The 22,989-nt window shown below is 52.8% G+C and overlaps 1 protein-coding gene across 1 annotated transcript; it reads right to left on the bottom strand.

The window, feature by feature from the left end:
• Positions 1–1,635: 1,635 nt before the first annotated feature.
• LOC103537454 (tyrosine-protein phosphatase non-receptor type 11-like) lies at positions 1,636–22,762 on the bottom strand. Its single transcript, XM_030463626.1, is given in 17 exon segments — positions 1,636–2,285; positions 2,640–2,735; positions 3,224–3,242; positions 3,245–3,323; positions 3,500–3,651; positions 4,683–4,750; positions 5,107–5,261; positions 6,213–6,344; positions 7,551–7,706; positions 8,836–8,915; positions 9,396–9,492; positions 10,029–10,142; positions 10,398–10,517; positions 10,685–10,877; positions 13,075–13,269; positions 16,994–17,116; positions 22,691–22,762. Coding segments are annotated over 16 exon segments (1,782 nt in total). The 5' UTR covers positions 22,705–22,762; the 3' UTR covers positions 1,636–2,285; positions 2,640–2,650.
• Positions 22,763–22,989: the final 227 nt, after the last annotated feature.

Here is a 22,989-nt window from a genome sequence, read left to right on the forward strand (position 1 = left end):
CTGCCAGTCTCCAGGAAGTCTAGTTTGAAATGGAAAAGGCTGAAGCAACAGCAGAAATAACTCAGGTCTGTTGCTATGCAAAGCTTCAGGAGGAAGTGACTGCCTGGGAAGACATTTTTGGGGTTGCTGGTGCCACCTGTGCCAACCCCTGGCTGCAGAAACTGCTCCAGGCACTGCCACAGCTCCTGCCAACCCCTCTGGCCTTGGCAGGGATTCTCAATGGAATCATCCTGGCCTCTCCCCCCACTGCCAGGGTAGCCACACTGCCCCAAATTAAGGGTTATTCCAGGAAAAATCAGTCACTGGCCAAGGTTTAAGGCACTTCCAGGTCACCCACAGTGCTAAGCCCAACCCCAGTAGAGATGAAGTGCTTCCCACTGGGTTTTCCAGTCCTTCCATCTCTGTTTTATCTCATTCAGCTCCTGCTGATGGGACTTAAGGGTCAGGAAGAGGGAAACAACATCTCCAGCCTCTTAAAAACCATTGGAGTGAGAAACAGGCCACAGAGATGGTCTCAGTTCCAACTGTCCCACTGCATCCCCCCTTCTCTTGGAATTATAGGTGGAAATGTTCAGCTGAACCTCCAAACCCTTGTCTAGGCAAAATGAAGATGTAAAATAAGTGAAAACTGGGCCCAGAACAGCAGCATTTGGCCCTGGGAGCCATTCAGCTGTCCCTAAAAGCAAATTACTTAAAACCAAAGGGAGGAAAACAATAATTAACAATAATAATGATCAGAATAATAAGAGCAGCTTTGAGAATATTCAACATTTATTAAAAGTGCAATAAAACCAAACAGTTCTCCTGTCCCTGCAGCAAGGGACAGAAAGACCAGCCAGGAGATACAATCAAGCCATCACTGTGCTTTTCTTCAAACCTTCCTGCACAACCCTTGGAGCCACAAACACCCTGACCATGCCACCAAGGAGTTCACCCCCAGAGACCTCAGACATGCTCTGGAGGTCCAGGCACTGCCACTCAGCCCCAAAGTTTATCCCCAGAGCCCACCTGGAGACCTCAGTGACTCTGAGGTCCTCTCCTGCAGGACCAGGGCTGGCAGAGGGGAAGCATTGGTAGCCACAAGTCAGGACCTCTCAGCAGGGCTGGAAGGTTCCCCACAGTGACAGTGACAGCCTCATCCTTGTGGTGCTGCTGGGGTCACAAACACACCTACAGCAGCCCTACTCAGCAGGTACAACACTCATAGGAGGGAGTAAAAATAAAAAGAGTAAGGTAAGAGCAGAGCTGCAACAAGCTCAGGGGTTCAGCTCAGAGGAGCACCCAGCTCACAGCTGCTTCCCTGCTCCTCAGCACCCAGAGAGCACCCAGAGCTTGGTGAGATTTTAACATTCAGACCCTCAGGTGAGGGTGGGAGATGCTCAGTGATGTCTCCAGCCTGCTGGGAAGTCCTGGTGCACACAGACACACACACACACACAGACACAGACACACACACACACACCAGACACACACACACACTCACAAACACACACAGACACAGACACACACACACAGACACACAGAGACACACACAGACTCACAAACACACTCACAAACACACAGACACAGACACACACACACAGACACACACACTCACAAACACACACACATACAGACACACACACACACAGACACAGACACATGCACACAGACACACTCACAAACACACACTCACAAACACAGGGATGGCTGAGGATGCTCCAGGAGGGTTGCACAGAAATCCAGGAGTGGGATGGGCAAAGGGAAGGGTGAGAAGGAGCAGAGAAGCAGAGAGCTGGGCTCAGGCAGGGCTCTCAGTTTCTCACCCTCACAAGGCAACAAGGAGACTCCAGGTTGGAGCCTAAAAACCACTGCAAAACTTAGAAACGACTGACCTAAGGAAAACATTAAAATGTTTTCCCAACACCCTCAACCCTGGGCAAGCTCCTAAGCAACAAGTCATTTCTGTTCCTTTGTGTGTAAAAAATAAGAATCTTAAATTAAAAAAAGTAATAATACAATCAACAAAACAACCAACAAACAAGAAAACCCAGAGAAATGGAAACAACTGAGCCTTGAAGCCCTAATGAATGTCCAGAGGCACTTCCACATAAATAGCAGCCCATGGATAGAGGGGGGAAGGGGGGAAGATCCTTCTGATGAATAAGTTAGGTCAAGGCAGGTTCTGGAGGCTCTGCTTGCTTCTCAGCTGCTGAATCCAAGGTGCTTGGGAAAGGCAAGAGAGGCAAAAAAAAATTGTCCATGATTGCAGAACTTGGAAAGGGTGGAGGCAAACACTGACAAACCTGCATCCAAAATGAGAAGGAAAAAGGATGGAATGGTTGGTAACTGGGAGAAACTGGGAGGAAAGGGTACAGAGCTGAGAGGAGTGAGTGAAGTCTCTTCTATTCCCAGCCTGACAAATGCAGAATAATCCTAAAAACCCATTTCCCCACACCCCACTCCTGGCAGTGCTGGAGATGTCCTTCCCCTTGGCCACAGCCACACTTTCCAGCTCCATCAAACATCCCCAGGGAATCCATCACTGCCCTCCCCAGGGCAGGCAAAGCTGCTGAGAGCCAAGCAGGAGAGGAGCTGGGATGAAGGGGATGCCAACACAGCATGGGGAAAACTGGGATCATCCAGGGGAACATTCTCACCTCCAGCTCCTTTATCTCCCTGTGTTACTCATCCCTGAGACCTTTGGGCTTTTGATGTTCAGGTTCTCATAGACAGAAGCTGAATCATCCTCAGCCCTGGCAAGAAACAAAAAAAATTTGTCAGGAACAGCTTCAGTTTTTCCCAGAGCCTGGGGGGGAAGCAGGTGATGCCCCAGCCAAGCTCCCTTTTTCCCTTGTAGACAACACAGGGTTAACCCACCATTCCCAACCCTGCTTTCTCTCCCTCTGGGAACTAAAGGAATTTGTATAAAATATCCAAATGAAATCAAAGATTGGGTTGGGAGGGACCTTAAGGAGCATCTTGTCCACATCCCCTTCCTCAGCTTGCTCCAAGCCCCATCCAACTTGGGCTTCAAGGTGTTCCAAGAGGCTTCTGCAGGACACAAGCAAGGTGGGCTTGGAGGGATCCCACCACCAGCATGTGTGCTGGGGCCACCAGCTCCTTTTTAGCCATTCCCAGGTTTCAGGGATGGGAGAGGCAGGCTGGCAAGGGGAAAAACGTGGGGCTTTTGCTCTCTTCTGCAGCAGAAGTTCTCAGCCTGGCAGAAGAACATTCAGCTTACACAGAGTGGGCCCGTGGTGAGGGGGCTGCCCTGGGGCTCTGCCTTTTTCCAGAGGGGAGCAGCCAATATTCAAGTAGTCTCGTTCTTTCCTTTTATTCCTCTGAAAGAGAAAGCAAAGAGAATAAACCCCCCTTCCCAACAGAAAGCCTGAAGAGGGAGCAGCGGGTGTGGGTTTATTCCCAAAGCATCCAGGGCAGCAGAAGGGAAAAGGTGGAAGTTCTGCTCATTTTTATTTTTTTTATTTTTTTTTTCACTTCAAACCCAACCAGGACTCACCTGTTCTTCTTCCAACCTCTTCTGCTCCACCTCAATGTACTGCTGGACAGCCATGTACACAAACTTGTACTGGGCCTCTGTCTGCACCATGCCCGAGCGCTGCCTCCGGACCATCTGGATGGTTTTGGGGATGTCAATGTCACAGTCCAAGCCTGCCCCAGAGCCACAGGGTCAGGGGTTAGGCAGGGGGAGTCAGGGTGAAAAAAAAATAATCAAAAACCAAACCAGTTCTCTTATGAAAATGTTGAGAAAAACCACATGACAATGTTGGAAGCTTTCAGCAGGATCTTGCTGAATTGCAGGGAAGGGATTTGGTGAATCTCTCTGCCTGGGAGGTTTTCAGATCTTTTAAAAATTTGTTTGGTTCTTTAATTTTGTTTTTTTGGGGAACTGAGAATGGCTGAGGCAGGGCTGGCTTGATTGGAGCAAGGGAAAGGGGAATTAGTGGCTCCTTTCTAGAAGGGCTACTGGAGTTCTACCCTTACTGGTCCCACTGCTTGGGGATCCCATCCCCAGTTCTTGGAGATCCCATTCCCACTGCTTGGAGATCCCATCCCCAGTTCTTGGAGATCCCATCCCCAGTTCTTGGAGATCCCATTCCCACTGCTTTGGGATCCCATCCCCAGTTCTTGGAGATCCCATCCCCAGTTCTTGGAGATCCCATCCCCACTGCTTGGAGATCCCATTCCCACTGCTTGGGGGTCCCATCCCCACTGCTTGGAGATCCCATTCCCACTACTTTGGGATTACATCCGCACTACTTGGAGATCCCATCCCTACTGCTTGGAGATCCCATCCCCAGTTCTTGGAAATCCCTCGCCACTGCTTGGAAATCCCATCCCCAGTTCTTGGGGATCCCATCCCCACTGCTTGGAGATCCCACTCCCACTGCTTGGAGATCCCATCCCCAGTTCTTGGAAATCCATCCCCACTGCTTGGAGATCCCATCCCCAGTTCTTGGAGATCCCATTCCCACTGCTTTGGGATCCCATCCCCAGTTCTTGGAGATCCCATCCCCAGTTCTTGGAGATCCATTGCCACTGCTTGGAAATCCCATCCCCAGTTCTTGGGGATCCCATCCCCACTGCTTGGAGATCCCATCCCAACTTCTTGCTCAAGAACAGGGTGTTCCCAGAAGTGGTCAGAGCAAAGCAACCAGTGAAAGGCACGAGGGATTATTCACCTTGCCTGTGGATAATATCCACCAGGATATCTATCACTATGATGGTGCCTGTGCGTCCTATTCCAGCACTGGAAAGAGAAAAAGAAGGAAATCAAGCACTGGAGGAGGAAACATCTCCCAGAGTCAGCCAGCTCAGCTTCATCACTCATTTGCCAGCCTCCTGGGCAGGGTTGGGATGGCTGCTATCACTCAAACCAGAGGAGGGGAGATTTAGGTTGGAATTTAGGAAGAAGTTCTTCACCATGAAGGGGGTGAGACACTGCCCAGGCTGCCCAGAGAGGTGGTGGAAGCCCCATCCCTGGAAGTTTTTAAGGCTCTGAGAGCAGGCTGCATTGTCCCGTGGGTGTCCTCTCATCCCCCTTGCCCAGCTCCTGACTGGAAGGATAGGAACCCAAACTTTTTTGTGACATCCCCCAGCTCCTACCTGCAGTGCACCACGATGGGCCCCGTGTCTGGGATGCTTCTCTGTGCCCGATTCACTTGGTCCAGAAAGCTCAGAACCCCCCCAGGTTCATTGGGCACCCCGTGGTCAGGCCAACTAAAATACTGATAGTGCTTCACCAGCCTTGGGCACTCGTCCTGCAAGGAGCAGAGAACCACCAGCTGGTCAGAAAAGCCCTTCCAGGAGCCTTCCCCTGCCTGGCTTTTTGTCAGAGATGGGGAAAAGGGTCCCAGAAGTTAAGCAGTAGGACCATTAATTATAGAATCTTATATATTTATATATATATATCTATATATTAATTGAAGCAACCTGGTCTAGTGGGTGCTGTCCCTGCCTGAGGGTTGGAACCAGATGGTCCCTTAGAACCAGATGGTCTAGATGGAACTGGATCATGGATCTAGATGGATCATGGAACTAGATGGATCTAGATGGTCCCTTGGAACCATATGGTCCCCTAGAACTAGGTAGTCTAGATGGAACCAGATTATCTAGATAGTTCCTTAAAACCAGATCATTTACATGGACCAAGAAGGAACTAGATGGCCCCTTAGGAACAGGTAGTTTAGGTGGAACCAGATGGTCTAGATGGATCTAGATGGTCCCTTGGAACCAGATGGTCCCTTGGAACCAGTTCATCAAGATAGATCTAGATGGTGCCTTGGAACCAGATGGTCTAGATAGAACGAGATCATCTTGATGGACCAAGAAGGAACTAGATAGTCTCTTAGATGGTGTCTCTAGGTGGTTTAGGTGGAACCAGATCATCTAGCTGGATCTAGATGGTCCCTGGGTGGGACCTAGGTGGGGACCTAGGTGGTCTAGATGGAACCAGATCATCTAGATGGACTGAAAAGGAACCAGATGGTCCCTTAGAACCAGATGGTCTAGGTGGAACCAGATCATCAAGAAGGAACCAGACAATTCCCTTCCAACCACCATCCTCCCATGCTCTCTGTCTCTAACACCACCATATTATTGCTTACTTAGAACAATCCATGCAACTCAATTCTTAAAAAAACCCAACCCCACACAACCAGAGGAAGCAGAGGTCCTCCCTGGGGGTGTCAGAGGGTGGGCAGAGGTCTCACCCGGGCAGCCCGCAGGATCTCCAGCTCCCTGAGGCAGTAGCCCTGGGCCTCCCTCTCGCTGACGTTGGTCACAGAGATGTCCCCATAGTCCTTGGTGCAGCCCTTGTCTGGCCAGTACCGAAAACATTTGTTCTGCAGCAACACCAGAGAGCAACCCATGAGTGGGGAGGGTGGGAGGAACCTGTCCCCTGAGTGCTGCTACAGTCCCATCCCTGTGGGAGAGGAGAGGGAGAGGTGGGAAGAGGAGAGGGAGAGGTGGGAAGAGGAGGGGGGAGAGGGAGAGAGGGGGAGAGGTGGGGAGAGGGGGAGAGGGGGAGAGGGGGAGAGGGGGAGAGGGGAGAGGGGGAGAGGGGGAGAGGGGAGAGGGGGAGAGGGGGAGAGGGGGAGAGGGGGAGAGGGGGAGAGGGGGAGAGGGGGAGAGGGGGAGAGGGGGAGAGGGGGAGAGGGGGAGAGGGGAGAGGGGGAGAGGGGGAGAGGGGGAGAGGGGAGAGGGGGAGAGGGGGAGAGGGGGAGAGGGGGAGAGGGGAAGAGGGGAAGAGGGGAAGAGGGGAAGAGGGGAAGAGGGGAAGAGGGGAAGAGGGGAAGAGGGGAAGAGGGGAAGAGGGGAAGAGGGGAAGAGGGGAAGAGGACAGGGAAGAGGACAGGGGAAGAGGACAGGGGAAGAGGACAGGGGAAGAGGACAGGGGAAGAGGACAGGGGAAGAGGACAGGGAGAGGTGGGAAGGAGAGAGGGAGAGGTGAGAAGGAGAGGGCTGGAGCACCAAGGGACATTTCCCCACGTGGTCCCTCAGGGCATCTCCCTCCTCTGCCCAGGACACAGCCTTGAGCCATGGCTCTCACTCCTGAGCCAAATCCCCACTCGGGGGCTGCCTCCCCCCTCCTGTCCATCCAGCAGCTGATGGGTGGGGACACCTTCACCTCCCCCCTGCATGGGACAACCCCAGGGAGCTCCTTTCTTCCATGGATTTCTTGCTCCTTGGCTCCCACTTGCCATGGAGTGCAGAGAGGTGGCACCCAGGGAGGTGGCACCCAGGGAGGGGGCACCCAAGGGAGGGGGCACCCAAGGGAGGGGGCACCCAAGGGAGGGGGCACCCAAGGGAGGGGGCACAGCTCCTCTTGTCCCTGTCACACCCATCCTGTCTCCCCCTGTCTCTCCACTTGGCTGTGACAAGCTCCCCGCTGCTCTGTCCCCTGCAGCCCCCCCGAGGGACACTTGGGGACACAGGAGGGATGGTGACGGGGAGCAGGGCAAAGCAGAACTTTTCCTCCAGGGATTGAAGGGACAGAGGGGAAATGGAAGCTCCTTGGTGACTTGCAGGTCTGGGGACAGCAGCCTCACCCTGCCCCGCTCCACCTCCTTGGTTGTCATGACAACGATGTGACTGTTCTCCTGGTGGACCATGGCCCAGAAGTCGTTGACTGTTGTCTGCAGGCAGCCCTGGGTGGCGATGTAGGTCTTGCAGTGCTCTGAGCTCCTGCCATCTTCTGGGATGCTCTGGGGAGAAAGGGAGAGAAGAAAGAAAATAATAATTAAAAAAAAAAATTAAATAAAACAAAAATAATAGTTAATAGAATAAAAATAAAATAATAATAATAATAAAATAAAAATAAAATAATACAAATAATAAAATAATAAAATAAAAAAATTAATAGAAATAAAATAAAACAAAAATAATAGTAAAAAATAAAAATAAAATAATAAAATATCCTCCAAGGCTTCTCAGACCAAAGGCTGGTCCTTAGGTCCCTAGAGCAGCAGTGCTGGAAATAATTATATATTATTTAATTATAATACATTATAATATATAATTATATATAAAAATAATATATAAAATATATAAAAATATATTATATATTATATATATTACATATATTTTATATATACTTATTTTTATATTTATATAATTTACATATTTATATTATATATATTTATGTATTTTAATATGTTTATATGTTTGTATGTTTATGTATTTATGTATATATATTTATATATGATATAAATATAATATATAAAACAAATATAATATATAATATAAATACATAATAGATAATATCTAATATTAATATTAGATATAGATGTAATTATAATTTGACCTCAGAGATAGTGGTCAATGACAGAGCCCAAGTCAATCCCCCAGGACCTCCAGAACAGGCAATAAAAAGAGGGGACTGAGACAAACTCTAAACCAGGAGCAAATGGAACGTGACAGAACGAGGAGATCCTTTGGGACACAGTCAGAAAACCCAACGTTTGGCCTGGGTCCAGGGAACACCCTTGCTCTTGCCATCCCGTTGCCTCCTGATGGCATTTCCCAGGCAGAATCACAGAATCATAGAATGGGCTGGGTTGGAAGGGACCTCAGAGATCATCAAGTCCAACCCTTGATCCACTCCCGCTGCAGTTCCCAGCCCATGGCACTCAGTGCCACATCCAGGCTCTTTGGAAAGATCTCCAGACACGGAGAATCCACTACTTCCCTGGGCAGCCCATTCCAATGCCTGATCACCCTCTCCAGAAAGAAATTCTTTCTCATCTCCAACCTAAACCTCCCCTGGCACAACTTCAGCCCATGCCCAGCAGGTTGGGGACAGTCCCCAGGTGCCACCTGCCCTTCCCCAAGCACCTTGATGTAGTTGGCGTTGATGTAGTCAGAGCCCGGCACGCTCTGGTCTGTGTCCCGGAGTGTCACCCGAGTGGTGTCAACTGCAGGGGAAGAGAGCCCAGAATGAGGAGAGAAACCCCAGAACCCCGAGGTCTGCAGCAGGTTTGGCCTCCAGGCACAGAGCAGAAGGGGTTAACCCAGTGCTGGCCAGGTAGGAGGGGTTAAAAAGGGGATGGAGAAAGCCCTGGATTAACGGGGCTGCTCCAAGTGCACTCCTCTTCCCAACTCGACTGGGATCAGAAAGCTCTGCAGGGTTAACTAGCCCCAGAAATTGGGGTGAAAAAACCCAAACAACCCAACCCAAGACAAGGCAACCCAAGACAAGCCATCCCAAGACAAGCCATCCCAAGACAAGCCATCCCAAGACAAGCCATCCCAAGACAAGCCATCCCAAGACAAGCCATCCCAAGACAAGGCAACCCAAGACAAGGCAACCCCAGCCAACCACAGCCAACCCCAGCCAACCACAGCCAACCCCAGCCAACCACAGCCAACCACAGCCAAGCCAAGCGTGTCCTTACAGGGCAGGATGTTCTTGTAGCGATTCTTTGCCTTGTTCTCTGGTCGTTGTCCCTCCTTCCTGGGGTAGAGGAGTTTGCACTCCTGCTGCTGCAGCATCTGTGGAGCAGAGCAGACAAGAACAAAACGCTCTGGGCAGGTAAGGAGAGTTAAAGGCAAAGGAAGGGCTCTTCTGATAGAACCCTTGGCTTCTTGCCACCCAGAAGAGCAGAGGAAGAGCTGGCAGGAAGGGAAAAGGAGCCAAGAAGCAGCTTGGTGAGAGAGAAATCCCTGAGGGAAGAAGAGGTAAAGCAGTTCCAGGGAAGGAGAAACTGCCTTGGAGAAAAAGCAATGAAAAAAGGACCAGGGAGAAACTCAGTTGAATACAGAAAACAGGGAAAGAGGCAACAGTGTTGAGAATCCCAGAATGTTTAGGTTGGAAGAGACCTCCAAGCTCATCCAGTCCAACCTTTGATTAACACCACAGTCAACTCCTAAACCATGGCCTCAAGGACCAGGTCCAAATGGCTTTTGGGGATGGTGACCCTCAGGGATGGTGACTCCCCCATTTAAGAAGAGGTCCCTGTTGGTGGCCAGCCATGACAAAGCCATGCAGATGGGATGTTCTTGGGACAGAGCCCAGGAGAATCCTGTACCTCAAACTCTTCCCAGAACCCTTGCTTGGCCTTCTCACTCTGATCTGCCATTTTGTTCAGCTCCTTCACTCTGTTTTCAATGTTGGCCGCGTTGATGCGCGTGGCATTGAAGGGCTGAAAGGCAGAAAAAAAATCCCTTTCAAGAACAGAAAGACAGAGAACTTTCAACCTTGAAAAAACACTTCCTGAATCCCTGAGGGTGTTGGCAGGAGCTGGGGCCATTCCTGAAGTCTTCACTGTGGGGCCAGGGTGGCAAGTGTGACCCTGGGCAAGGATGCCAAGGAGCCAGGAGGATGCTCAGGCTCACGGAGCTGTCAAAGAGCAGATGTGGGCAGGGAAGCAAGAAATGTGTGCTGGAGGAGCTCTTACCTGCTTCAGGTGAACCACAGCTCCAGATTTCTCCACCATGGGGTTTTTCTTATAGTGCTCCACCAGGTCAGTGAGTGTGTCAAACCTCTCTCCTCCTCCCACATCATACTTCCCATCGGGCTGGGGGAGAAGATGCCAACAGCATGGTCAGACCTGACCACAGGGCTCCAGTTGGCCCCAACCCAACCCAAAGGCAGAGGGAGGAGGGCAGGAATGCCCCACTTCCCACCTGGCCCCAACCCAACCCAAAGGCAGGGGGAGGAGGGCAGGAATGCCCCATTTCCCACCTGGTAATGGATCATGACGTGGGTGACGTGAGGTTTCCGATCCCCCGTCTCCATCTTCTCCTCGTTTGTCAACACTGAGAGCACAAAATCTCCTGGTTTGCTCTGGCTCTCTCTCACCAGGAAGCTCCCTGGCTTCCCCTTCTCTGTCAGGAGCTTCTCTGCCTCCTTGCCAGTCAGATGCCCATGGTACCACCTTGGGGAGCAGCAAGAGAGAGCAAGATCAGAGGTGTCTTGGGGATGGTGTGGATGGGAAACCCATTTCCAGGCTCCCAAGCCCCTGGCATGACCCAGGCTTGAGTTATTTTAGCAGCAGTCCCCAGGGACTTGGCAATGTCACATCAATGCCTTGGCCCAAGGCTTTGCTCAGCCCCTCCCCAGCCAAATGGGAAACAGCAGCAGAGGATGAAAGTGCCACGTGATGGGTGACAAACACTGTGACCTGGGGACAGGGCTGTGACCATGCTGGAAGGAACCCAATTTCTGGCAGTTCTTACTCAAGGGTGGTTGGCTTTTTCCTTTCATTTTTCCCATGGGGGAAAACAAACAAACAAAATCCTGTTGGGAGGCAGCAGGTTGCACTCAGCAGCAGAAATGATCACGGGCAGCCCTGAGCAGGAACAAAATTCTTTGACACAGTTTGGGAAGGATTTTTGGAAGCCCAAGGGGTTTCCAAACCTCAGCTGAGGTCTGGCTGGGGGAGAACAGAACCACCTGGGTTGGAATCCCAGAATCATGGTTGAAAAAGACCTCCGAGACCACCAGGTCCAGCCATCAACCCAGAAAAACCCCACCATGCCCACTGGAGGATGTTCTGAAGTGTTACATCTCCATCTTTTTTGGTTTTTTCATCTCTCGAGGGCTGGTGACTCCACCAGAAGTCAGAAACCTGTAGCAGCCTTGCCACACCTTGGGGTCAAGCAACCAAGAATCTGCTCCTCCCTGGCAGCTCAGCAAACATGTCCCCTACCCTCAGAGAAGACAAGGAAGCCCTTCCCAGGGATCAGGAAGACTTTGGAGTGAAGCAGAGAGGTTTTTTTTTTATTATTATTTCCTCAGACCCCTGTGCTCCATCAACACCCAGCAGTGGCTCTGGGCAGATGCCACAGGTCCACATGAAGATGTTGGCTCCTGGCCTTCCAGCCAAGCTGCCAGGAATCCAGAGAGGCTGAAAATAACTTCCCAGTGGCCTCACATCACATCTCAGCAACTTCAGCCCAAGGGATGGAGTTTATAGAACAGCAGCTGACAACACTCAGCCCTCCCTCTCCCAACTCCTGGACATGCTGCTCCCCTGACACATCCCACCCTGTCCCAACCCCATCCTCAGGTCACCTATTTAGAGGATTTGGGCTCTTTTTCTCTCCCTCCACCCTGGCAGCACCAGATGTGTGGGCAGGAGCTGGAATCTCCCCTGCCAAGTCAGATTTTCCTTAGGGGGAAGTGATGGGGCAGCCCAGCTGGAGGGGGTTTCCACTTCTCCAGGGCCACCCTGCCAGCAAAGAAACCTCCCTGGCAACCCTCCAGTGGGCTGGAGGGACTTCCCAAGGGGGGAAAAATCTCTGCTCCATCTCAGGAACCAAAACCAGTCCCAACTTCTCCTCTCCCAGGCCGCTCCAGCTAACTCAGGGCCTCCTTGGGCACCCACAAGTCTTCTCCTTTCCGACCACCCCATCAGCTGCTGCCTCTGATCCCAGGGAGGGACAGGAAAAAAGGGGTCACTGGAGTGTCACAGGGGAAGGAGTGGAAAGAAAGTCACTGATCAGCTGCTGGAAACCTCCTGAGCTGGCCCATGGCAAGCAGGGAAGGTCCCAACCCCTGTGAGATGATGGCTACTGGGATAAGAGTGGTGAGGGACTGGGATTGCTGGGGGAAGGCTTCTCTTGGGGTATTTCTACCCAGTGTTCTGCAGGCAAGAAGGTCACTTGGAGGTGGTTTTGTTTTCTTTAAAACCAAAGCTAAAGTTCACCTGCAGGAGCCTTGGGGGTGGATGGGGCTCTGAGCAACCTGCTGGAGCTGGAGATGTCCCTGCTCAGGTTGGGGACTGTACCCACACCAGAGTTTGCCCTAAAGGTCCCTTCCAACACAAACTATTCCATGATTCTTCAGTCCCAGCTACCTGACAGCCAGGGGAAGCTCTTCAGGACACACAGCCACCCAGCAAACATTCCCCAGGCAGATTCTCCTCATGGCTGCACCCAGATTAGGGAGAGAAACACATCCCAAAGACAGAAACCAGGGATTTGCTTGGAAAAGCCCTTTCAGTCGACCAAGCCCTAGTGTCACCCACGCAGCTTTTGGGTCACAACAGCCAAATCCCACCCAAAGAGCTGTAGGGTGGCAGCATCAGCATCAGCCAGAGATGCTGGGAGAGGTGGGATGAGCAGCCTTACCTCTCTGAGGTGGGATCCTGGCAGTTGAGGGGATATTTGAGCTCAATGACATTGCTGTTCTTCTCCCTCAGCAGCCCGTGCTGCTCAGTGTAGTACTGCACCAGCTCTGCCAGGGTGGCAAACTTCTCCCCTCCATAGAGGTCATAGTAATCCCCCGTGTTCTGGATCTTGATGTGTGTCACCTCGTCGTTCCTCCTGGGGCAGGGAGGCAAAAAAGGCTCTGAGAATGAAAAAAGGGACCCCAGCACTGTGCCCAGGTCCCTCCTGACCATCACCTGCCTCTCCAAGCTGTCCCATGCACTCCCCAGCTGCTCCCCTCCAGCAGAAGGGATGGATGCTCCTAAAAGGTTACTCAGCCAAAGAGTGACCCTGGGTCTTGCAAGCTCCCAGCCTTCTGCTTTCCAGGGAAAGTCACACAGGAGGTGAATAATTCCTCTTCCCCCCTCCCTTCTGTTCCCTACACTCCTTACCCTCTTAGCTGGATGAGGCTCTGATCTCTCCCTGCTTCAGAAGTGCACAGGGCCACTTGGATCATCCAAGGAGTTTAAAAAAAACCAACAAACCCAAACCCAACAACAAAATCACCCAAACCAATAAAATTGCTTAAGATTTGCAACCCCTATAAGCTGTGCTGACAGCACTGATGCTTCCCCTTCCCCAGGGGTTCCCTCCAGCTGCTCCCCTCCAGCAGGAGAAGGGATGGATGCTCCTAAAAGGTTACTCAGCCAAGGAGTGACCCTGGGTCTTGCAAGCTCCCAGCCTTCTGCTTTCCAGGGAAAGTCACACAGGAGGTGAATAATTCCTCTTTCCCCCTCCCTTCTGTTCCCTACACTCCTTACCCTCTTAGATGGATGAGGCTCTGACCTCTCCTTGCTTTAGACGTGCAGAGGGGCACTTGGATCATCCAAGGAGTTTAAAAAAACCAAAAAACAACCCAAACCAAACCAACAACAAAATCACCCAAACCAATATAATTGCTAAACAACAAAACCACCCCAACCAATAAAATTACTTAAGATTTGCAACCCCTATAAGCTGTGCTGACAGCACTGATGCTTCCCCTTCCCCAGGGGTTCCCTCCAGGCTGGTTGGGTGCCTGTCCCAAGCCCCCCTGTCACCCTGGCCACCCCCCTCCTCAGGCCACCCTAAGCCCAGAGATGCAGATCAGTTGCATTTTAAAGACACTGAGGTGGGGAGAGGTGGCTGGAAGCTTGATGGGTGAGCTGGGCAAATGTCTCCTTTTTTATGGTGCTCCCAGCATCTCCATTTGTAACCAAGGCAACCATGGGATGCAGGAGTGCCAGGTCAGCCAGAGACCCTTTTTTTAGGGATGGGGGGAAATGAAAGAAGGTTAAATGAAGAGCTGAACCCCAGCAAAGGTTCTCAGCAGTGGGGCTGTCCCCATTTCTCTGTCTGTCTGCAGAACAGACCCCTGGATGGGGTTGTGCATCTGGCTCCAACTCCACAAAATCATCTCCTGCTTGATTTTCCTGGGCTGGAGCCTCCTCTGAAAGACTCCCCAGCAGCAGGCACTGATGGGAATCCATCTAGGAGGGCTCTGTTTACCTGGCAGCAACTTCTTCTCCAGTAGACAAAGGAGATGGGATGCTGTGAGCCTGGTGCTGGGTATCTGCAGGGTTTTGGGGTGATTGGTGAAGGACACAGAGAGCTCTAAGAGAAGCACAGCAGCCTCAGGAAGAGCTCTCAGAAGCAGTCAGGGGGCTGGCACGGCCACTCTGTGTCCCTCCACCACTTTTTGGGATGCTTCAGCTGGCATGGAAGGGATGCCCAGTGCCAGCACCCACCCAGAGACAGCACCCACAGCCACCCCCCCACATTCACAGCAGGAGAAAAACAGCAGAAACCTGACCAAGGGGTGAAAATCTGCAAGGAGCCTGGGCAGAGCTCAAGGAGAGGGATAAATGGGAAAATCAGGATAAACCCCATGCTTTTAGAATTCACCTTATTTTTAGGGTTGTTTTAGGGTTGATCATTTTCAGAATGATTTTGTGGTTGTGTCTTGGAGGCAGAAGCCAAACCCCTGTCACCCAAAGAAGGGGAATTCCTGGAGGGACACTGCTCACCCTTCCTGGCACATCTCTAAAGTGCAGCCCAGCCCCAGGCTGTCCCCACCAACCTCAGCTGAGCCACCAAAGCCTGGCAGGCACAACTCAGGGCATGGAAATGAAAGCTGGCTGTGAGATCCCCTCTCCAGCCAAGCACTCCCAAGGACAAAGCCTCCTCTCCCAGAGGATTTGGCACACAAAGTGCTCTGAATGGAGCTGGGACACCCAGAGCCTTTGTGCAGCCCAGGAGGCAGCAGATGAGGAGACTCTGCTGCTGCCCCCAGGCTCTAAAAGCTCCATCCCCAAGCCCACAAAGGCTCAGTTCACAAATCCACCCCCTCCCCTTGGCCTTTGAGCACTTGGGGGATGAAAAGCAGGGAGAGAAACCAGGGTCCTTTATCCCATGAAGCCTCAAGGTCATGGGAGACACAAAGGGCATTGAGCATCCCCCCCCCTCCCTTTTTCCTTCCCATTTCCATCACCTCTGCAGCTCCCAGCTGGGCTGGAAAGCCACCAGACTGGACCCTGGATGTCCTGGGAGGTGAAATAAAGCAGAGAGCAGATATCCAGAGTCCCCAGGTGCCTGGACCTGGTGCTGTTTAATAGCAGATGGCACTTTTTTGTGGCAGAGCTGTGCAGCTGTTCCATGGGAAGCCAGGATTTGATCCCAACACCTGCTGGAAAAGGGGAGCAGCAGGAATGGAAGGGACCAAACCACTCATGGCCTTTGGCTGAGCCACAGGGATGGAGCAGAGGGAAGGGAACCACGCAGACCCCTGGGCTGGCCCCAGTAACCCCAGTGTGATAATTCCCTTGCTCCTTCATGGGAATTGTGCAGCTCTCTGGATCTCTTCCCACATCAGGACCCAGCCAGGACCTGCACCTCCCTGCACCCTGCAGCTGCTGTCAGTGCTTCACTTCACCAAGGGACTCAAAGGGAGAGGAAAAGACACCAAATTCACACCAAAAAGAACCCTCACACCTCCCCCCCCTCTTTTTTTCTGCCACTCACAGCTCTCTGTGACCCAGTTGATTTTCCATGCTAATTAAAAGCACTTCGTGCCTCTCATTCCCATGGCAAGATGACCAAGGAGCTAAAGTCAAGACCCAAACCCTCCCAATTCCAGCACAAAAAAAAAAAAAAGGACTTTTCCCTTTTCCCTGTGTTGAGTGAGGAACCCAGGGTGGGACTGCTCAGGGTCAGGGCTCTGCCAGGTGGAAAGGCTCCATCCAGGCTGACAAAATCTTCTCCAAACCCAGGGATGGTTGAATGAATGGTCCTGGATGAATCTCTTGGAAAATTCACATCCTGAGCCCACCCAAACTCCTCCTTTTTTCTCCAGGACTCAGTGGGTCAATTTTTGCTTAGTTCAACCTCCTTGGAGAACTTCATGGAGTTCTACCAATTGCATCTCCTCCAACGTGGTGTAAGGAGCTAAATTCCCAAAGAACATCAACAAACCAGCAGCTTTTCCTTCCTGGAATTGCCTTGTTCCCAAAGAACACCAGAGCACCTTGAAGGTGATGCCCAGAACCTTGCCTGGGAACATGGTGACCAGGAGGCTCCTCAGGTCCCTTCTAGACAAAGAAACCAAACTCCAAACAAGGAATTCCTCTGAAACTGGACCAAGATGGGACAGAACAAACGCTCTGGAAACACCTCCCACGAGCTCCAAACCAACCCTGGAACAACAGGGAGTGGGATGCCCACAGGGAGCAAGAAACCCAGCGAGGAATCTTGTGGCTTCTTCAACAAGAAGCAGAGCTCAGTGACCTTCCAGCAGTACCCCAAGGAGGTCACCTCTGGGCAGGCTTGGGGACAGCCCCTTCCTCCCCTCCCTGCCTCAGTTTACCTGACAGAGAGTGTGAAATCTCCTGGGTTGCTCTTACTGGGTCGAGCCAGGAAGCTGCCATGGACACCTCTGGTCAGGAGGAGCTTCTCTGCTTCTATCCCACTGATGTTGGGATGAAACCACCTGCAAAGTGGGAAAAGGTGACAAGGGACAAGGTGACAAGGGACAAGGTGACAAGGGACAAGGTGACATGAACCTGAGCCTCCCCATGGGCAGACCCCAGCTCCCTACCCAAGAGGTGGGCACAGAGCCCCCAACCCTGGCCAGAAACTCACCCACCCCACCACATCTCCAGAGGTCACCCTGGAGAACGTTTTCCCAGGCTTCCAGGGCTGAAAAGTCCCAGAAAACCCCACTTGCTGAAGGGAACCATCACCCCAACCCCACAGAGAGCACCCCAAGAGTTACTGGAGAGAATCACTGCCCAGCCTGAGATTCCTGAGTGGGCTCCTGGGCAGCTCCAAGAAAAGAACTGGAACCTTCAAAACCTTTTCCAGTGGAGAGAAGGCTGCTGGAAGAGCTCACCAAAGCCCCAAAACCCCAACAAATCCCATTGCCCCTTTTTTTTCCAAGGGAATTAAAACGTGGCTGCCCAAGCAGAGCCTCTCTGGGGATGTTTAGGAAGCCCCAGTTGTTTGCTGTCCCCAAAAAGGGACAGCACACCAAAAAGGGACTTCCCACCTTGGGAAATCCCCCCAGAGCCCAACCCTCCCATCCCAAGCACACACACACAGTGCTTGGAATCTCCTTGTATCCCAGATGCACATGGAAAAAGGGCAAGAAATGTCCCCAGCCCCTCCACAGCCTGGGATTTCCTCCCTTCCAAAGAGTTTTGATGCAAGATCCTTGAATTTTGGAGGAGCTGGGGAAGGAAGGGTAATGGAAACAGATGGTAAACAGGAATCCCAACCTTTCCAAGCCTCTTATTCCTGCCATAAAACCCCAACCTGCACTTCACCCTGCAGCAAAACTGGGAGCCTGTAATGGGCCTTAATGGAGCCCAGGGAGCACTCAGCAGCTTCCCCCTGATGGCAATGAATGCAGAGGGATGGTGCAGTGAATGCAGAGGGATGATGCTTCCTGGGAAACAGCAGGAAAAACCTAAGGAAACATCTCTGGGGAGAGTGGGATGGGAGGGCTGATAGGTTGTGTCTGGCCCTTGTGTGCATCAAGGCCCCCAAGGAGAAAAAAGGGAGGGAAAGGAGAAAGGGGGGGAAAAAATAGGGGGGGAAAAAATAGGGGGGGAAAAAAACAGGGGGGGAAAAAACAGGGGGGGGAAAAAGGGGGGGGAAAAAGGGGGGGGAAAAGGGGGGGAAAAAGGGGGGGGAAAAGGGGGGGGAAAAAGGGGGGGGAAAAAGGGGGGGAAAAGGGGGGGAAAAAGGGGGGGGAAAAGGGGGGGGAAAAAGGGGGGGAAAAGGGGGGGGAAAAAGGGGGGGGGAAAAAGGGGGGGGAAAAGGGGGGGAAAAAAGGGGGGGGGAAAAAGGGGGGGGAAAAAGGGGGGGGAAAAAGAGGGGGGAAAAAGAGGGGGGAAAAGAGGGGGGGAAAAAGAGGGGGGGAAAAAGAGGGGGGGAAAAGAGGGGGGGAAAAGAGGGGGGGAAAAGAAGGGGGAAAAGAAGGGGGGAAAAAGAAGGGGGGAAAAGAAGGGGGGAAAAAGAGGGGGGGGAAAAAGAGGGGGGGGAAAAAGAGGGGGGGAAAAAGAGGGGGGAAAAAGAGGGGGGGAAAAAGGAAAAGGCTTCAACCCCAACCCATGGGTGGGAGGAAGGAGCTGTGGCCAAGGGAACCTTTCACTGGGATGAAAAGGAAAAGGAAAAAAAAAACTTGGGGGAAAAAGGAAAAAACTGGGGAAAAAGGAGAAAAAATGGGGGAAAAAGGGAAAAAAACTGGGGGAAAAATAATAAAACAAAACAACCTGGGGGAAAAATAAAACAAAATGGGGGAAAAGAAAAAATCTGGGGGGGAAAGGAAAAAAAAAACCTGGGTGAAAAAGCAGGGTCCTGACACCCTCTCCCACCTCTCCAGCCCCTTCGAGCTGGGATTTTCCTGTATCCAAAGGGATTTTCTTCCCCCAGCCTGGCTGGGGAGGGGGAGAAGCCCCGGGACAACCTGAGGTTCAGGAGCAGAAAGGGCAGGAAAAGCTCTGCTTGGATCCTGTCCCTGTTCCCAGGGCCCTGCAGGGAAAGGGAAGGGGGAATTCAAGCTGCTCCTGGGCCCTTTCTCCATCTGCTCCTCCTGGTTCTGGTGCTGAACAACAAAACCCAATGGTGCCAAAACCCTGACCTGGTTTTGCTTCCTGGACCTGAAATTATCCGGGGAAAGGGAAGGAGCCAGCTGGGATCCCAGCCTGCTCAGGGGACAAGGGGACAGCCAGGAAGGCTTCAGGATCCAGTGGGATGGAGCTGATCCCTTGGATGGGCAGGAATTGCCCTGCACCAGCATGGGAAACCATTCCCTGCTCATCCAAGCTTTTGGGGCAGGAATTTCCCTGATTCTTCCCAACTTTGGGAAGCATCCCCTCTCCTCATGATAAGGGATCCAAGAGTTGAGAGGGAAACACTCACAACAGCCAAAAAAAAAATTAAAAATAAATCAATGTGGACTAAATAGCTCAAGGGGGACCTGTGACCACCCCAAACCCTGCAGGGACAAGGGGACAGACAGGAAGGCTTCAGGATCCAGTGGGATGGAGCTGATCCCTTTGATGAGCAGGAATTGCCCTGCACCAGCATGGGAAACCATTCCCTGCTCATCCAAGCTTTTGGGACAAGAATTTCCCTGACCCCAACTTCCCCACTTTGGAGCATCCCCTCTCCTCATGATAGGGATCCAAGAGTTGAGAGGGAAACACAACAGAAAAAAAAAAAATTAAAAATAAATCAATGTGGACTAAATAGCTCAAGGGGGACCTGTGACCATCCCAAACCCTGCAGGACTGGGACAGCCTTTTTGGAGAAAAATCCACCTCCAGGAGCTGATGTTAACTCCTTTCCCTCTTTCCCAGCATCCCAGGAAAGCTGGCTGGAAGGAGAAATCCCTGCAGGGAGGGCAATGCCACCCCCTGATGCTCAGGACACACTTGCAGCTCCATTCTAAGAACAGAAAGGGCACATTTGGGAATCTGCAAATTTCCAAGCTCTTGCCATTCCAGAAGAGCTGTGATGGAGTCCCTGAGCCCTTGCAGCCCTGCCAGTAAAACTGGGAGAGGGAAATGGTTCCTCCAGCAGGCTGGGGTTGTAAAGGAATAAAAGCACCAAGGCAGGAGCTGGGGGCTCGTTATTTGCAGGTGGTTGGGGCTGACACATCCCAACCAATTCTCCCCCTCCCCCCATCACTCCTAAAGCCTTGCAGCCCCACTCCTGCTCCTGCAGCCATTCCAACCCCCTGATCCATGTGTCAAGGGTAGGATGGGATGCAGCATCCTTTAGTCCCTGCAGATCCTCCTGAGAGCATCCCTGAATCCAGCAGAGCATCCATCAGGGGACAGGGACAGCGGGTGACAATCCCACCTGTAACCCTCAGCAGCTCCCAGGGTTTTTCAGCTGGTGCCAGGGGAATTCCCAGCCATGGGGATGGTCCCTGAGGAGAGGGAGCAGCTGGGATGGAGCTGGGGAAGAATCATTTCCCTGTGGCTCCCCCTCCTTCAGCTGTACCCTGCCTGTCAGGAACCCAGCACTGCCTTGCTGTGAAAAATTCAGCCCCAAAAGGGTCACCAGCCCAGGGCAGGGTGAGGTCCCCATCCCTGGAAGGGTTTCAAAGCTGGGGAGATGCTGAGGGACACGGGTCAGAGGTGGTTTGGGTGCTGGGGAAGCAGTGGGACTTCAAGTGGGATCTTAAAGTTCTTTTCCAACCAAAATGATTCTCTAAGTCAGGCTATAAATGCCAAACTCTCCCAAATCCCAAGGGTTCCCACACAACCCACGAGGAAGGATGCAGACACGATGCTGCCAACCCAAAAAAGACCCAGCTGTGAGTCCCTGAGTTGGGCTTTGCTGTGACCACCCCTCCCCAGGGACTTCTTCAGCCCCCTGACACCCCAGCAGCCCAGCCCATCACCCACCAGGTCCATCTGGGCAGAACCACCCCACTTGGAGCCAGCACAGCACCAGGTAGGAGGACCCAGGACACGTATGGGGGGGGACGACCCAGGAGCTGCTGGGCAAGAGAAGAGAAACTTCTGGTAGCCAGGCAGAGGGAAAGGCAAAGCCAAAGGAGCTGAGGAGCATTGCAAACCCAGCAGCAGCAAACCCAGCATCCTCCATCCACTTCCAGGTGGGATGAGATGCTGGGAGCAAGCAGCCCCCAGTACAAGCACCCCCCCAGCTCCCTGGCCAGGATTCTTAGGGCTCCTACAAGGGCTGAGCTGGCAGCACCATTATACCCAGTTTGCTCCAGTCTGCTGCTGGAGGGGGTGGAGTGAGCAAGGTGAGGGCAGGGTGGCTAAATCTTGGCTTGTTTCTGGGCACAGAGAGCCCAGAGCAGGGCAGAGGATGTCACCCACAGGTCCCAGCTCTCTGCTTCATCCCACCAGCCCAGGATGCTCCAAGCCCCATCCAACCTCCAGGGATGGGGCAGCCACAGCTTCTGGGGGCACCCTGGGGCTCAGCACCCTCCCCCCAAAGAATTTCAGCCTCAAATCTTAATCTAAACCTCCCCTCTTTCAGCTCCATCCCCCCTCAGCACCTTTGGTCACCAAACCCAGGGGAACACTGCCTCTCCCTAAACTCCTTCTGCACCAGAACATTCCCAAAACATGGGACAAGGGAAGCAGCCAGTGCTGGATGGACCCCAAATCCCATACAGCAAGCAAGCCCCTCAGCCCTGGCATGGCAGGAATGAGGAAACCCCAGAGTTATTCCCAGTTCATGAGGTAGTTGTGGAAATCCCATTCCCCTACTCCTGGGGGCTGCACCAACACCCCAAAAGTGCTCCTTGTCCTGACACCCATCCTGTGCCCATCAGCTGCTCCCCAGCCTCAGCCCTTCCCAAAGCACACTTGGCTTCTAAGGGCACCAAACACTTTTTTTGGGGTCACCTGAAAGGGGAGAGCAGATTGAAGGACCCCAAACCAGCTCCTCAGGAGCCCCTGGGCTTGGGGGTGCAGCCTGGTGCAGGGCGAGCCCATCCCCCGGGTGTCTGATCCCCCCTTAGAAGGGACCGAGGCGGGACGATGTCCCCACGTCACACCATCTCCTCGGGTGACTTTTTCCTCCCAAAACTGAAGCTTTGAAACAGTTTCTTCGTGAGAAGCCGGGGGAGGCACCACCAACACACCAGATGCACCGAAACATCTTTTTTTTTTTCTTTTCTCTTCTTTTCTTTATCTTTTTTTTTTTTTTCCCTTTTTTTTCTTTTTCCTTTCCTTTTCCCTCACAGCCCACAGAATTATTTCAAGCAACTTTTCAAGCTTGGTTCCCTCTCAGCATCCCCTTCCCCAACCCCTCCACGGCCGGCGGGACGAGGCGCGGCTTTTCCCGCGGGCGCGGAACGTTCTGCCCTCCCCGGGACAAGCAGATGGAGCGGGCAAACCGCGGGCTGGTAGCCAAAGGCGACCAAACCCCAAGTGCGACCCACCCCAGAGTGACCACCCCACTCCCAGCACGGGCAACCGAGGGGAAACGGGAAGAGGAAAGTCCGGGCGAGCGGTAGCCACGGGGATCCCGGCGGTAGCCACGCAGGGTGGGGTGGGTGCTCGTCGCTTACCTGCGGGAGGTCATGGTTCCGCGGGGCTCCGCGCTGTGTCCCCCGCACCCCTGCTCGCTGTCCCCGCACCGCCGGGCGGATGGGGCTGGGGGTGGCGGGGAAACCCCTCCCTGTGACGTAAGGGAATCCCCGCCCCCCCCCTGGGCGGGGCACCCGGAGGGGGGGGGTGGGGGCAGAGCCCGCATCCCCCGGGACCCCCGGGGTGAGGAGGTGAAGGGGGGGAGAAAGGGGAACGGCCCCGAGTTTCACCCAGGTTTCCCTGGCACCCTTTCCCAGGGTGGCGATTTGGGGCCATTTCT

Source organism: Calypte anna, chromosome 21 (genome assembly GCF_003957555.1).
Source record: "Calypte anna isolate BGI_N300 chromosome 21, bCalAnn1_v1.p, whole genome shotgun sequence".
Taxonomy (NCBI): Eukaryota; Metazoa; Chordata; class Aves; order Apodiformes; family Trochilidae; genus Calypte; species Calypte anna.